We start from the raw sequence: 17,690 nt of genomic DNA on the forward strand, positions 1-17,690 counted from the left end.
AGATTGAATGTTCTCAAAAATGAAATATGGAGTTTTTCAGTTTGTAAGTCTGTAAAACAGCAGACCTTGGGTTATTCTGATGTGTCTCTGCTTTTCCGGCGCTGTACGCTCTGCCCTTTACTTACATGTACTCCATTGTTATGAACCATTATTACCACTGTGCAATAAACCTATAGGCCGCTTGTTCTGCTTTCTGATTGGCTGGTGCCAGGTTACCACAGAAGCACTTCTCCCATAATGTGGAAAGTATGAGTACATTTGTGCTGTTAGTGTTTTTATCCTCTCTCCCCAGAGACGCTCCAGTCCGTCTGTCTCTCCTCTCTTTCATTTATTATGAAGTAGCGCTTTTGCCTTCAGCAGGACTGGCGTTCATGTGATGTCAGAGGTTTGGTCACTGGTTCCTCTCCCTTTCCCTCTCCCTCTCCCTCTCCCTCTCTCTCTCCCTCTCTCTCTCTCTCTCCATCCGTGACGGCAGCGTGCACATGTCAACCAGTGCCCGGGGTGACGGTGAATAATTCATGCCTCACAAACACACATTGGCTCCAGTGCAGGACTTAAATGTGTGGATGGTAGTAGGACTGACTTGCGCTAAACATGTTAAGCATCAGAAGGGTTGGGTTGTGCATAAAATGTGTGATGTATTCTGATATAGATCATCAAGAAACTGTTGTGACATATTTGGGGCGGAAGTGATGAAGCAGTGGTTTTCAACCTTTTTTTTTTAGACATGACTAGGTGTGTGCAACCACCAGAGGACATGTTTTTCATCCACACTACATAGAAATATGCCACCCATACGATCTCGATATGAGCAAAATTCCACTCCACACTCAATGGTGGTGAGCTGCTATTGTAGCCACAGCTGTCCTGCGATAGACTGACGGCTACCAGTATTTGCATTTGATCAGGGACAGTGCACAAAAGACATTAGTCTAAAAACGAAGAGCTGTCAGAATGTACACAAAATAATACACGGATGCATTACTTCACTCAAATCACAAAAACACAAGGCGAGAGGAGAACATTCAAACTCCACACAGAAAGGCCCCATCCAGGTTGGAATTGAACCTGGGACCTTCTAGCTGTGAAGCACGAGGGCTAACCGCTGCACCACCGTGACTAAAGGCAGCCAGATCAGACATTTCAATAGGTTAGGTCTTCATCCGAATCCATTTGTGGATTATCCACTAGAAATAAAGCATTTTCTGGGCCCGATCTTACACCGCAAAAGCCACAACTATTAGGCAACATCCTCTTTCAGCTCTTACAAGACAAACTACAAACTTTATTCATCCCATTGTGAGTTAAACACAGTCCATGTCCCGAGAGAAAGAGAATATACTGAAGGTCCCACTCTGGTATTGAAGAGCGCGGGCTCTCCATGACCGCACACCAGCACATGCAAAATGTTATGCAGTGTGCCTTTAATCCCAGTGAGAGACCAGGCCCCAGAAGAGAAGCTGTTATAGCAGTGGTTCTCAGCCTTTTTTTTTTAGACGTGACTAGGTGTGTGCGACCACCAGAGGACATGTTTTTCATTCACATTACATAGAAATATGCCACCCATACGATCTCGATATGAGCAAAATTCCACTCCACGCTCAATGGTGGTGAGCTGCTATTGTAGCCACAGCTGCCCTGGGGTAGACTGACAGAAGCAAGGCTACCAGTCTGTGCCACCACCAACCGATCACACACTACATTCATTCTGGCCCAGCAGAGAACTGAGAAGCTTCTTGGTTTGAGGCGATAGTTCCTCCCAGAGCCACCCAAAACGTATTTCCATTTATGACACAAATATTCAAGAGGGAGAATACAATCTAATCTAACAATAGTTATATTTTCCAGCCGACTTTCTGCGTCTGCACCTTCTGAGTTAACAAATCACTAAAGCTGTCAGTTTTTCGTTAGGCCTTGCGTCACTGTTGAATATGTATCGTTGGAGCGCTGAAAGTCTCACCCTTTGGCCTGTGGTAGTCTTCTTCCATTCCCCCACGGGAGGACCCTCACTGAGGCCACGTCTGCACGAGTCTCCCCCTGCCCGGCATCCGCTCTGCTTCGGATTGACTGCCTTTTACAATCATTGCTATTCAGTCGCTTTCTCTCACTGGTTGGAATTTAACACACTGATTTTTCTTCTCTCCCTGCTTTCTTATTCACCGCATTCCACAGAAATGAAACTCACCCTCACACGGAATGGCAAACCAGTCGGTTAATTCTTAACCAGTGCAAAGTAATGGTTCAATCAACAAAGTTAGAATTTCACTTTCCCAAAGATTTCTAAACCAGATGTTCTTTGTGTCCAATGCTTCAAGAACCACGCGAATCTCAAATCTTCCGATCTCGAAACCACCACCGAGTCCAACATATTACAAGTAGTAAATTCCGACTTTGCGTATCTTCTCCAACTTCATTTGACCTGTAGCGTTAACGTATTGCACGCTGTCTGCCTCCCCATAAACTCCCATTCCAGCTCCAAAACAGGAAGAAAGCCGTCGGAATGATGTATGGCGCGGGCGATAAGCCGCCTCAGTGAAATAGCGCAATAATCTGGATAAACAAGAACATGAAAGGCGGAGGAATTTTGGGGCCGTGTCAGAAATACAGTTCCGAGGCGTGTTTTTAGAGACAGATGGAGAAAGAATCCAGGAGTTGTTTTTTTGTGCAGTCCACACCTGGTTTTCATCCACACACTTTGACAAAGAGCAGAAGGGTGTGTTTGCGAGCGATTTGTATGTGATCAAACAGCCAAATGAACATAGCGGCTGTGTCAAAATGCCCACGCTATTCTCCACATAGTAGTGTATAAAGTGGGTGTCTCAGCATTGAAATGTCTATGTACAGTGCGCTGTGATGATCGCATTTTTAGGGTCCGGTTAAAATGTGGAGAACACTTCCAGTTTTACGCAACAGCATCCAGGAAATATGGGACGCCTTGAGCAGTAGAAGAAATATGACCATTGTGAAAAAGATTGCTCAAAACTGCCAGTAGGTTTTTGACGAGGGAGCGTTTTAACTGGGTCAAAGGCCATGGTTCTTCCATACTGAGATATGTTCTTACCTGAGCTTAGACGAGTTGATGCGTACCTGTCTGGTCTTTGTGCGTGCCCGTGGAAGAGCTTGGATGTTTCCAACTTGACACCCGGGTGGATAGATTCTCTCTCACAAAGTGCTCACTAACTTTTTGGACAGATTTGTGACCAATATTTGAGAGAATTGAGTCTATCGTTTACCCAGAAAAAAAGTCTTTGAGTTCACCCCACGAAAAAATAGACAATTTTTGTTGAGTGTAGTTATCTGAGGGCTTGTCTCAGATTTGAACCCCCAACAAAAGCATTTAAAACACACCGAAGTTCACAAGTTGTTGTTTTTCCCCATTAGTATGCACTAAAACTTTACATCAGTCCTCATCCTCTGCCGGCTACGTCCCCTTGAAACTTGCTGTACATTCTCTTAGATACCTTTAACTTTATGAACTCAGAAAACAGCAAGCAAGCAAGCACAGAAAAGTCTTTCAAGTCCATGTTTATCTTGAATGGTTTGATCTTAACAGCCCCTTGGCTTTAAGCCCCACGAGACTTTTAAGTATCACATTGAAATACTCCTCAATGTCAAGGTTTTTCTCGTTTTATGCTTACAATCTTCTTTCAAACTCTTCGTCTAACATACCATTTTACATTGCGAATGCCCAATCTCATCAGTTTGTGGATTCTAAAGAGGTTTGCTCTTGTTAGTACTTGGATGGGAGACTGAGAGGGAGTTTCTATTTCCTGATGAAGGTCCCAGCCCCAAAACGTCGACTTAATGTCCTTGTAAATGAAAGTATAGAGCCCAGAGAAAGCCAACTCAGAATGTGTTGTGAAAATGCAAGCTCCACAGCCAAACCCATCTAGGTGTGAGGCTAAAGCGCTAACCACGCCACGGTAGTCAAGAAAAACTTTCCCGACTTTTCCCCGCCCATGCACGCCCCGCGACCATCGCTGTTATTCATATGTAAGTTTTACTGCGTGCGATGCTGATTTTACGGCGCCCCCGCACACTGGTTACTTTTTATGGAGCGTAGGATGCCGTTTGATGTGGCGCTTGGAGATAAGACTGAGGCACTAAAGGCTAAAAGTAAACATTTATCAAAGCCTGGCTGTGTAAATGCCAGCGTCAGAAGTTTGTTTTGAGAGGCCAGGGATTATTTCCACAGCCCCGTGACTCGACAAATCCCCTCTTTTTTTAAATTATTGTTCTGTGGTTTGGGTAAGAGCACTTTTTGTTGTCTACTTTTTGAATTATATAGGCGTGGAGAGTCCGCAAATTGAGATGTTCAGTACCTATTTTTCACATTTGAAGCCCTGTCCACACAAAGTCAAGCTCAGGATTAAACGCACAAATATTTTATCAATCCAGCGTATCATCCATAAGAAACTGGCATTTTTAAAGGTCTGTAAATGAACATTTTCCAAACCTTGTTCTATTATCTGTGGTAGCGTCACAGCGCCTCACACAGGCCTGGTGGATGAATCGCAGTGGTTTTCCAGACATGACTGGCTACATGTGGACGCACACATTTACTGAGCTGGCCCTGTGTTTACAGAGAAAGTTTCTGAAATTAGAAGCGTTTTGTCTTTGTGTGGATATTCTTGAGTTTACTTGAGTTTTGTGAGTAACTGCGATCAAGCATTAAAAAATGCTGCAAAACACAAACTATAGCTAATCCATAAATCAACAGGAAGCTTTTAAAATTTAAAGAGTCTATCTCCCCCTAAGCTAAGCTTCTCTTTCCCCTTGAAAAAAAAAAAAGGACAAGTGTCTTTACTTTGCGTTGAGAGGATTAAGCTTAGAATAGGATCTAGAGGTGAGAGAAGATCCAAAGAACACTCAAAGATGTGCAGGAGGGTTAAACACAGGGAACAACATTGTGACATGGTTAAAAGTTCTAAAAACATCCATTTGGTCCCATGTTTAAAGATTTAATCACAATGAAACACGGAACAATGATAAGTTGAAGCAAAAAGAACCAGAAAAGAAAAGAAAGTTACTCAGGTACAGATACAGACGGCATCTCGTTATAGAAGGGGCGTGGCCTCACCGAGAGGAAAATAGAATCTTTTGGGAAACACAATTCTTCACTTCTTTTTAGCCATGTTCTGGCAAAATATAAACTTCTATCACATACAAATAAAGTCAAGTCTATATCAGGTCCATATGGATGTTTATTGACAGCAGATTGTTCAGTTGAAATGAAAAAAGGGCAGTCGTAGCTAGCGCTAACTAGCGTTAGAATTAGCATGATGCTAACATGAAGCACCACGTTTGCATTCTCCGCTATTTATGTATTTATGGGATGTTGAACCACTTTTCTCCACTCCATGTCTTTGTGTCTTTATTTAGTAGAAAACTATGTTATAATTCAGCATTTGTTAAAGTAGTTTTAGAATAATTACAGAAAGTTTACATTTTTCTCCAAATTGTTTTCCCCCTTAACTGTTTTCAGAAATGACCATATATGGGCGATTCCAGAGATGCCGTCGGCATCTATAACTGAGTACTATCTGCCAAGGACATTACAATATTCCGCACTTAATAACCTGATTTCTTTTCACAGTCTCCTTTTCTTGGTTTGATTCATTTTAATTGTTTTAAAATGACAATCAACCGACTCCAAAGGGCATAGTTTTTGTTTCTGTTCATTACCTTTCTTGGAACTTTGTCTATCTTTATGGCCAAAAACCTTGCCCAACATAAAACCCTTTAGTCCCACTGTCATTTTTCATCGCCGTTACCTTCGCATTAAAGCGACCCGTGGATGAGACGGATTTACAAAGCAAGGACGGACATGCCGACAAATGTCCCTCTGTGTCTTCGCCTCACGCCACCAAAGCACTGACATCATTTCCCTGGCAGGTCTGACACACAATCCAACAGGCCCCCCCCCCACTACCCTCACCCTCGCATTCTCCCCGCTGTTTACATCCACAGACGCACCGGTAAACAATCCCGCAAATTATCATATAAAGTGGAAAAAGGTCCACATAGGCGGCGGCAAAGCAAACTTCCATTCACAATCGCGTTTGTGTGGACTCCATAGAGCGCCGCGTAACATAACTAAAAATCACAAGTGCTGAATTAAATGCATATAGCGATCAGCGAGAATGGATACAAACAGGTCCGCGATGCTTTATTTGAGTCAATGTCTGCTTTAAGTGCCAAAGACTGCCGAGCATATGTCCAGGGCAGACGTTTTTCCTTCTTAAATGCTAATAGGCCGCACTAGCTTTATGAATATTTACTATTTCTGCTACGCGCTGTAGATACAAGCTTGTTCTACAAGCCCCCTCTGTGAGCGCTCTACTTTCAGTGTGTGCTTATTTTTGAAACATTTTGCCTGGACGGAAGTGCGCCGCCGCATGACATCAGTAGATGGATAATATGCAGGGTTACTCAAACCGTGCTACCCTCTCCTGCCAAACAAAGGTCAGGTGTGTGTCGAAGCTTCTTGGACATGAGGCATCTTGACTAAGAACCAAGTACAAATGGCAACTTAAGAACCTTTATGTTTACCTTGAAGGAATTTCGGCCCGCAAGATGATTTCTTATTTATATTATATGTGGCCCACCAGTAAATTGTATGAAACATGGTCGAACTACATTTCCCATGAGGCACCGGGTGGTAGTGCCAATGCCACTGCGGACGTGAAAATGACAGATCAGAACATCAGATTGGGGAAGGGAGATGCGGCGCTTCTGCAGACGTCTTATCAACTTTTTTCAACAAAGAAACTAAAAGCAGCGGACTTTGATAGAGGAGCTTCTGAAACAGGTGGGAGACTGTCATCTCTCTCTCAGGGCAACATTGTGTGCTCACAAGAAGCACATCATGTCAATTCATTTAATCTTTATTATGGACACGTGTGAACACATGATCCATAGTTAAATTAAAAATAGAGAATATAGAAATGTATAAAAAATACTGCAAATAATTACAGCAACAGTGACAGTAAAAAAATAAGCCCCATCAATTCTTTAACTGTAGGTCACAAAAAAGCATGAGGCCAATGACTCCACATTATTTACATAAAGTGAATCTCACTGAGCTGATCTCAGACACACCAGAGTCTGTAAATTGTAATTTGGAGAGTTGCCAAGTCGACACATTCATTGATGTATTTATTTTATTTGACAGGGTAATTGAAAATGAACACAGTGCAAAACAAGTTTGTAGCTGATGCTCATTATCAGCTCCGGTCCCTGGTTGGGCCTTTCTACACTAAATTAAAATTACATTTGTTCTTTCTGAATAGGCTAACAGACAAACTGGACCTGACTCCTGAAAGATCATTCACTGATGCCGTGAACCAATTTACCTGAACCAAAATGAGATTAATTACAAACACACTAACTGTCTAAGTCTGTCATTTTAAATTCAGAAGCTCAGCAAATGATTGGCCGATTGGAAACCTCTGGAAGCTTAAAAGTGTGCAGATAGTTAATGTACAGTCTATTTTAAGGTAGATTATAGCAAACTATAAAAATGTGCTAAATCATAATTGACTTAATAAAAAAAGGCTTTGTCTGTTGCAGCCCCCGACCAACACTGGGTTTGCATTTTTGGCCCCCAGTCCAAATGAGTTTGAGATCCCTGCTGTAAATCAAAGGTGAACCAACTCCTCTGCCAGGCTCAGATTCGACCATTATACAAAGTTTTATGTTCGGCTTTTAGTACCCTGATTTTATAGTGGCAATTAAAACAGCGATTTTGTAATATGGCCTATCTAAGACTCTGTATGGCCTTACTCTACAGCTGATTTGTAAGGGGGTTATGCACTTACTGTTGTCGTGTCGCAGTTTAGCATTTCGCTTGCTATTAATATTACCAATAACATCCTATATGAAGAGTATCTAGGCTCCCCAGTCCTCTCTACAACAGCAGGAAACACCTCTCCTGCCTCAGCGCTGAATGATTGAAGCCAACTCCGGTGCTGAGCCTAGCGGAGCGTCCATGCACTCAGGTGGAGCGGCCCATCCAAACCACAGGAGGACCCTCAGAAAACCACCCTCCTGTCCATCTTCTCCATGGTGTGGACACAAGCCCTGCCGGTCTGCTACTCTTTCAGACTCAGGTCCTCTGGTCTAAAGCTGGACTTATGCGTTTAAGAGACTGTTGGAATCCAAAATGGTGAAACTTTTCACACCAAATGTTGCCAAAAACATTTCGCTAGACTAAACTTTGCACTGTGTACGGATGGATGGATGGATGGATGGATGGAACCCAGATGGTGGGATGTGTTTTTGGTTATTGTGCATCTCTCAGGGTGGTGCGCCTTCAACCTGCTTTAACCACTGACCTCTGCATGTCTTTTTTAAGGTTGTTCAATGCACAACTAGGCGTGATGAAACAAACTCTTGTGGCATTGGCTTATTGTGCCGGGTCGTCAGGCTGTATCTACTTTGCTTTGCAATAGGGCCCTGCTCACCATCAGCATCAAAGTGTTGTCCCATCCCGGTGTAACACTGACATATTCATAGATAAAGTTAGATAAAATGCGGATGGCGATGATCAAACCCCAAACATTAAACATCTCTGCTGAATGAGCTACTACTGCCCCACAGTGGTTAAAATGTGACTCACCATTACCCTTATATACAAGGCCCATTTCCTTTTGCAAATAATAACATGAAGCTAATGAAACCATTTTACCATTAACTATAATTATAGACTATACCACGGAAAAGTAAGTCCATCTCTGCAGTGCTCAAACTCTCCATCCGTTAAAAGCATGGCCATTACATTTGGTTACATCTATTCCTCATCTTCTTTAGGCAGTGTTTAAAAGCTATTTCCACTATTCCACACAGATGCTTTCTCCCGCAGTGCAGAGTCCTGAGTCATGTAAAATTAACCGCCGTGGAGGACCGCTCACAGGCAAACCCACAACCTCCAAGTGCCTTTTATATCGTATCGCCGTCTCGCTCGCGGGAAGCTAAATGTGTCAATCTGCACATCAGGCGCGATGCTAAGTGCCTGTGCTAAAAGCTTTGCTAACAAATTACCCCAGTGAATTGACTTTCTCCGTCATTTTTTTATCTTCTTTCAAAAGAATATAGTATTTTAGCTTACTTCTGCATTTTGGCGGGTCATATTTACACTTTTCTTTTTCTACTCAAGGTGCTTCGGTGTTCAGTCAATGGCTTCTGGCTCATAGGGTGGTGTGGTATCAGCAGCCAAGCCTGCCCGGAAGTATCTGAATTATCCAAGTTGTTTATGAGTTCATAGTTCATCGTCTGCTCCTCGGATGAAAGAGGAAATCCAGACTATAGAATTAACAACCTGGATGACTGAATGAATGATAACCATCTAAACTCTCGTGTGTGTTCCGTTTAGTCTCTTTTTAAGTGCTGCTCCACCCTTGCCAAACCACCTGTAAATATGACTCAATGTAAGTGAATTGGCAGCGGATGTGTTTGGAAAGACAATGTGAGATCTTTAACTGAATGCTGCATTGGTCTAATGGATCGTAGACGCTATAAATCTCAGTCTTTCATTGTGGAGAACAATACACTTATCATCGTTCTGTCAACAGCAGCTCCAGCGCTGAAATAAATGGGATACTTGGCTCATTAGGACGCTTGATGCTCATAAGTAAATGCAGGCCAGGCCTCAGCCATACCTCATCGAAGCCGGAGCAGAGAAGTGCAGGATGTTTTTAGCTGATGGCTTAATTTAGTAGTTGATTGTTTTGGATTAATAATTTTACATTAGAGTTCTTTATACACAATTTTCTTGCTATATGGGTTGCCTTTTTTGACATTGGCAACAAAACAAATCCATGTTTAGCTTATTTGACCAATCAAAATGTGTCCACTGGCCAGAGCTACTGTCTCGAAGGCCCTGTACCTAATTTTCCCCATTTTTCAAACCAAAATAATAGAGTTGGTCAATTTCGAATTGTCAGCTGTGGTCCAAACTCATTCGAACGCATTCCTCACCTCACAATTCTTCACAAGGATAGATTTAAAAGCATGTTTTGCAGATTTCAGTCTCATCTTCAACCTCCTAGATCAGTTTTTTTTTACCTTTCTCCTCAGTGTCTTTGTCATCTGCCTGTTTTCACTCACCCTCTCCTAAATCACAATACCGTCAAAATGGCACCCAACCATTCATACCACAAATCCCTTCTTTTTTTTTTTTTCTCGTTTTGGCCCGCTCCTCCTCAGTCACGCTTCGCCAGATGACATTTGCCGAGACAGAGAGGCAGACTTTTTTTTTCTTTTTTTTCGCGGATCTTTGTTGGGTTGATGAGAGGGAGAGTGAAGCCACGTATGACGGACACATGAATAAAAGATCCACGGCGCCATCGGCCCGTCCCGGCGCTCCTCTGTTCTCCTATTGTGAGCGGGAGAGGGAGGGGTCCTGGGAGGTTTGGGCTGTCAGGTAGAAGGTAGACAGAGGGATGACAAGTCCATGAAGGCCCCTCTTGGATGACTCGTGAAGCGGCTCTTTTGTTAAATCGGTTTTGACAAGCTAAATAAGAATGGGGGCGACATGCAAACAGGTGCCAGGAAGTCGGCAAAGGCGGACGTTTTACACAGACGAGGAGGATGTTATTGAGAAAATGATTTCGAGCTGCAAGAGAAGAGTTGAACTTTTTGAGACTTTTTTTTTTAAGAGTAAGGTTATTGTCTCCGTTGGGATTTGTCCACTGCTCTCGTCCCATCCTTCAACCAGAGCCTCAGGGCAACCTGTCAGGAATATTCGTAATCGCAGTACAGTGCCAAGGGTACAATCTCCAGATCATGAGTAAAGGATGTTGGTCAGGAGTCTTGGGGTTGATGAGGGAAACCGGAGAACTCGAAGGAAACCAACCTCAACATGGGGAGAACATGGAAGCTCCACACAGAAAGTCGTAGAAATCAAAACATTCTCATTCTCACATTGAGGCTTTTCTTTTTGATGAAGGAAGAGACATTCAGCAGACTGCCAGAGCCAAGACTTGAACTCGAACCCACAATGCTGTGGACAGTGTTCTGCCAGATGTGCTTGAGAATATACCTATAGATCAGTGTTTCCCAAAGGTTCACACAAAAATAAGTTTGTAGTTCATTTCATCTTTAGTTGTTAAATTGGAATCAATGTTTAGTCTATAGTCAGTGCCGCTGCTCCCTATACGTTCATAAAGCCCTGTGTGTCGGGCACCAAGTCTCTGAGGGGCACCACACTGAGGCCGATGTGATCGAATGGCATTGTACAGTGTTTGCGCCATCAAACAATTCTGCTTAGGCCCCCAAAATGGCTTGCAGCGGCCATGCCTTTAGTCACTGTTATTTTCCAGATTGATTTGTATGTTTAAGAGAACCACAGAAGAAAAAAGTTACATTTATAAGATCGAATTCATCTTGTTGGAGGGTCCCGTGGGATCTTTAGATGTTTAAGGGGAAGTCCTGGACTTATGGAATGGCTGCTAAAGACTGTCAGCTTTGCTTTGCGTCGACTCAACATCAAGCATCACCTTAGAAACAAACACCTGCCTTTATGAACACAGGAGTAGGCCAGTGATTATCTGTTAGCAACTTGTTTACCACCACAAACATTTCGAAGCTTGACTCACTGGCGACCTACCTCACACCAATACAATGGGATGAAAATTGGTCAATCACGACATTTAGCATCGTGAACAACTGCGGGAATCGAATCTTCTTGTTATGAAGCACAACAGCGCATCAATTTGTTGACACGACTTTAGCAAAAAACCTTGGAGCAACTCCAAAGAAAAGTAAGACACGACCTGGCTTTCCCTACAGCCTTAGGTAGAGCGCCCTGTCACCTCTCCTGTCTGCTTTTAAATGGCAAAACGTCCATACCTGTTTTCAGAGCGCTCTCTTGTGTATGCAAATGGGCACGTCCCCCTCGGCTCGGCTGTTTTTGCCACTCCTTTTTTCAATTAAGATCCAGACAGAGATAGGGCACCTCCAAGGGGTAGACGTCGTGGGGCAGTGGGGTTATTGAGTGGTAATGACCCCACAGGCAACTTAAGGGACAAGGGCAGTGTTGAAACATACTTGATTTTCTAATTAAACGTGAATAAAGAATAAAGTGAAAAAAAGTGTTGAAGTAGGAAGGGCATTTCAGGTAAGAATGTGAGTCAACTACAAGCAAATATAGAAAGTGGTTATGAAAGACATCACCTTATTATGCACAATGTGGCTCTAAAACCATAGGTCATAGATGTCGGGGCCATACAATGCAATATCACACAAAACACAATGATGAAACCAAAAGAGTAAGAAAGTAAGTTTATTCTCCAGTGAACAGCATATTAATTTTATCATGGGGCTTCTTTGCTGTGATATATATTACGGATATGATATCTTCCCTGTCTGTGTCTTCCGCAGCACCCTGAGCCCAGACGCTGAAGCTGACGTGACGTTCTTGAGGGAAGGCTTCGGTCGCCAGAGCATGTCGGAGAAACGCACCAAGCAGTTCGAAAACGCCAACCAGCTGGACATCGTCCGCTCACGCAAGTCCAAGAGCATGGACCTGGGTACGTCCCTGCATGGAACATAATTTCTTTACCACCTCATGACCTTATACTCCTTTTGTTCTGTCCGGTTAGCTGGTGAAATAGTCATCCACAAATTCTTCTTCTTCTTTTCAAGTAGCAACCTCGGCGTGTTGCTGCCTAACAAAGAAATTACATTGAAACTTTTGTTAAGTCCACCGCAAAATCCCTTTACCCCAAATGCACCGCGTCTGTTGAGAAAACATCAGTCGGAGGCCTGGACAAACACAGACCCAATGCCGAACTCTGGAGTGTCCCCCCGCTGAGGGTGCCTTCTTTCGGATCACGGGACAATCAAAACAGATCAGAGCTGGCTACATGCTGCGGGGGCCCAGAGACCTGTGGAACAGTGTCTATCCCACAGACGGGAGGAGGGCCTGGCCGCTGCACTCGGCAACCTCCTCAATGTGCATCCAAACTTTTGTCATTTTCATGTGTAGAACAAAATAAAAGTAGTAGTTATTGTATCTGGGTTGCCTTTACCAGTTTAACATCATATGTTCATTTGAAAGGTGATTTGGACTTGTTTAGGGACAGGTGCAGGGATTTTGGAAGCACACATTTAGAGAGTCCTATTAAGGATATTGCTTACTGGTTTTAGCTATGGGATCTGGCAACCCAAAGCATGCTCTCAATCTGCTTTTGGATTGGATTACCTTAAAGGAACAGGCCACCATTTTTCCATACGAGATATGTTCTTACCTGAGCTTAGACGAGTTGATGCGTACCTGTCTGGTCTTTGTGCGTGCCCGTGGAAGAGCGTGGTCACTTCTAAGGTCGCCCCCGTTTGGAGCTATAGGAATACATTGGGAGAGGCCAAATGCTAACAACATCTATGGTCTTTTTGCGTGACTGAGGGCACACACTTCTTCCATGCTGTGATATGTTCTTACCTGAGCTTAGACGAGTTGATACGTACCTGTATGGTCTTTGTGCGTGCCCGTGGAAGAGCTTGGTAGCTTCCAACTTCACTCCCGTTTGGAGCTATAGGAATACTTTGGGAGAGGCCAAATGCTAACAACATCTTTGGTCGTTTTGCGTGACTGACACTTGATAGGTCCATTATGACAAAAGACTGGAGAGTCACAACGCGGATTCAAAAACACTTTAGTTTTTAGATACTTGAGCGTATTGTGAGTAGATCCTCTTGTAATCATTTGCACCACAATTAAAATGCAACAACCACAGCTTCCCTTCAAACTTTTCTCCCAAATAAAGTCCAAAGTTAGTCGGTGGATGATATTTCAAGGCTCATAAAAGGCGTATTCTGCGCTGATAATATAATTGGATATCGGTGAAGACAGGAAACGAAGACAGCAGAGATAGCGGAGCAAAATGGCGTGGTCCTTGTTCCAAATGCACTTTTTATCTCCGAGTTTGATCACAAAAGCTTCCTAATTGTGCCAAAGTGGCTCCCATCGTTTGCAAATGTGATTACTTTAACTGTTTATTGGTGTCCGTCTGCGAGTATGAGGAGCCACTTAGCGCTCTTATCTGTCGTCGACCGCCATGCGCGCTTTTCTGCGGGATTTTAGGAGGGAAACCCGACCTATCAGTGATAACGCTGTGGCCGGCAATGGAATCACGCTATCTACCGAGCTTCAATATCGCTTTGTTTCATCTCTCGTGGGCAAACAAGACTTCTCTCATATTGCAGCAAAGTCTCTTGGAGGAAAGTGTTTTATAGTTCAACTCGAAGTTACTTGATGGGGGAAACACTTTACGAACATGATCAAGAAGATGTCATTTGTTTGTTTGCTCATTCCACACTCGATGGATGGACCCAATGAAAGTCTGCCCCAGTATGAGCCCAGTGGTTCTCAAATATTTCACATTTGTTAAAACTGATGTCCTTTCAAGAACCACCAAGAACCATCCAAAATAAAGTTCAAATTTGGACTAAAGCGTCACTGGCGTCACCTCCTCTTCCTGCTCTCCGTCCTTCACTGAACCCAACCCGACCTGACCATTCTCCCCATCTCTCTGCACGCATCTCACAAAATGTCTCCTACCCGCAGACCGCTTCCATTTAGATCAGACTAAAACCGGCATATTATTAGTAAGTAAGAACTGCATGATTGACACGCACTGGGCCCAGATCAAATCAAAGCCATTCAACATCATGACAGTATTCAACGCTTTTTCTTTTTGTCAACGCCAACTAACACGCTCTCTCTCCCCTTCCATTTCTTCTGCTGCCTGACAGTAGTGGATGAGATCGATGGCACGGCAAGGACAAGGCGAGGTAAGCGCAGCGCGACCCCAATCAGCCATTTCGGAGATTGTAATTGTTCCGAAGGTGCGGAGGTCAATGATAGGGACTGGAGCTCGCGGTCCCCTTCATTTGTCATAACCAGCTCATAACCGGTTATTATTGCAAATATATGTTGTGTCGCCTGAACGAGGGCTTTGTAATTGTAATTGCGGTATAATCGAAGAAAAGTGTTTTGGAGAAAGTGCGTGTAATAATTAAGTCGGAGCTCAGAAACGCTGGTTCGTCTTAAAATAATGCGTGTAGGTGGAGCAGAGATGAGGCTAAAAGCATTTGATGCGAGCTCCAAAGTTGGATTACAGCAAGAGATGTTTTGTAGTGAAGGATAGGACCGCTACTTTACTTTGCTACGCTTTAGTGCTTTTAACTGTCGAAAGAGGGTTGAAAGCAAAGTGCAAGATAAGGCAAAAGTGCTGAGGTATGGTTTTAAAAAAGTCAGTGTAGCAAAATGGAGACAGGGATGTTCTAATAGGTGGCATTCACTTCCTTTCAAATGGATCATTTCATCATTTCAGGGCATAGGCCTGTATATAACTGTATATAACTCAGTCACGGTGTTTGAAAGACATCTCCTAACAGACATGTCCACAAGTTTTGAACCTGATCATTTTTCAGGATTGGCTGCACAAACTTGCACAGTGAGGATGTACATCAAAAACATACTCAGAAAACATACAAAAAAATACCATCCGAGTTTACGGTATTTGCTGTATTGCAGAGGTTTGCTTTGATGGGGAACAAGGAGAGGATGAATGAGCTTCTTTATATCAACATTATACCAAAAGAAATAAAAATGCAAGAGATGAGATTGAGACGTGTTTGAAATCATGGCCAAACGCCCCGCTGAAAGGGATTTAAAACCCTGCAATAAAATCCGTAATGCGCGTCTCCTTGATGAAGACATAATTCCTCGCCACATGTTGAGCTCGCGGAGGACGTCCTGTGTCGGCCTAATGATCCAGCGCCAGCAGAGACAGAAGGGCCCCTCCGACCCCTTCTTACCCACAGACGCCGCCCTCCTCTGATGGGATACCTGGACACAGCCTCCCCGGTCCAACCTTGGAAGGCTATTTTTAACATAATTACCCTTTTACCGGCCCCGACTCACTGAATAAATTATGTGTAATGGAGCCCCCTGTCTGTACACACGCCTGTACATGCAATGGAGGCCGATGGTGAGTAATGGGACAGGAGGCAGAGTTTGAGCAGCTTTAATTATACTGGGGAGGCTCCTGTTCCTGTAATAGTGGCTGCTGATTTATTCATGGGGTTTGGTCACACCCCCCACCGCTCAAACAACACCCTCTTAAAGATTTCACTGCAACTGATCTTCTCCAATTAGCCGTCCCTGGCCAAGCTTGGCTTCCACATTAGATATAGCTTGACTTTTTTGTTTGTCGTTTATGTATTGTACCGGAAAAGTCCATTTGGTTATTCATGCTTTACTGCGGTACGGATTTTAGGGGAAGAATATTTGTTAACCACAATCTGATAGAAGCTGACCTGTGAAAATGTGGTTATACATCCACTCCAGAACCGAACCTCAAGAGCCGAGCTTTGGACTCCACCAATGTACAACCAATGAGGACTGGGTGATAAAACCAAAATAGCGGATTGCCACATGGAATCTTGTGACAATTATCAGATTTCCTGCCCTACCTTCATATCCGCTACCATTTGACTGGCCAAACCTTTTCGTATTTCTTGTCCACATCAACCGTTGCACTCTTAAATATTGCGCCACCATGTGGGGGCCGTGGTGCCATGCCATTGGTTCAACAACCCATTAGTCCGACGTCTCATTATTCCGAAAATTTACCATTGAGCAGATGTGCCATTAGTCCGACATCTCTAACCCAGTTGTGTTGTGGATTACAGAGCCATATACAACCATTTCCCCTAACCTTCAGGTCAGCGGACTCTTGCCTTAAACAAATGTTATTTTTCAACCCCGACTCAATGGGACGTTTTTAGAATAATGAGCCGTCGGACTAATGGGTTGTCAGACTAATGGGCCGACAATGGGGCCGGACCTAGAGAAGGACAAGAGTAAAGAGCAAACTCGAGCAGCACACTTTCTAACATCTACTACAGTGCAAAGAGCAAGGTAACACTCTGCTCCACAATTTGGGATGGAATTGGAATTATGAAATCACCAATCAGCTGAGAACAGTGTCACTTGTATCTGCTGAACACAGAACTGTCTAATCACCCATTTAAATCTTGGATTATGCCAATATATTAGGTGCAAACGCCTTCCTTCTCTCCCTTTGATCATTTCCATTCCTCCCTTTGACGTGCGAGGAGTGTCAAACCTGTGTCTCCATGCATTGGGAGAAAATCCGCAATACTTCTAGTGATACGAATCAGATGATAGACCAGCCAAGCTGTCCGTCAAGCCCATCCCGTGAGTGAGGCATCCTCTGAACAAAACAATAGGCAGGTTCGACAAAAGGCGGGACTATTGCTTTGCGTCTTCCTCCCGACAAAACACCGGAGGAGCGGAGGAGATTGCGGTGCGGAATTCTGAAAGCTCGGATAATTCCCCAGTCCCGTCGCCTCACAGATGTCATTTGTGTTGCATGCGATCCGGCTCTAACTTACAGTCCCAGTGTGCCAAACACGCACCTTGGCTCGGGCACAGCGGCTGCTGGCAGGGTTACACGGAATCTTCAAGAAAGCCAAATTTGCATACGGATTCTACCAGGGAAATGGTGCGCAGAATGTTAACAGAGAACTTCTTGTCTAGACGGACAGGAATGGAAAGATTGTCATTGGTTGTGTGTGTTCAAACTGGTTGCAAGGATGAGGTATGCACATTGGATTGAAGAAGTGCCAATATTTAGGTAGTAGTTTCCTTTGCAAATAAA

At 43.7% G+C, this 17,690-nt stretch overlaps 1 protein-coding gene across 1 annotated transcript in view; it reads left to right on the forward strand.

Moving 5' to 3' along the window:
* pard3aa (par-3 family cell polarity regulator alpha, a) overlaps window positions 1-17,690 on the forward strand; it is a 429,242-nt gene that overhangs the window by 210,063 nt on the left and 201,489 nt on the right. The window contains exons 17-18 of the mRNA XM_079575903.1: window positions 12,382-12,530; window positions 14,755-14,793. Of these exons, the coding sequence (XP_079432029.1) occupies window positions 12,382-12,530; window positions 14,755-14,793 (188 nt within the window). The remainder of the gene's footprint in view (window positions 1-12,381; window positions 12,531-14,754; window positions 14,794-17,690) is intronic.

Source organism: Gobius niger, assembly GCF_951799975.1.
Source record: "Gobius niger genome assembly, chromosome: 18".
Lineage (NCBI taxonomy): Eukaryota > Metazoa > Chordata > Actinopteri > Gobiiformes > Gobiidae > Gobius > Gobius niger.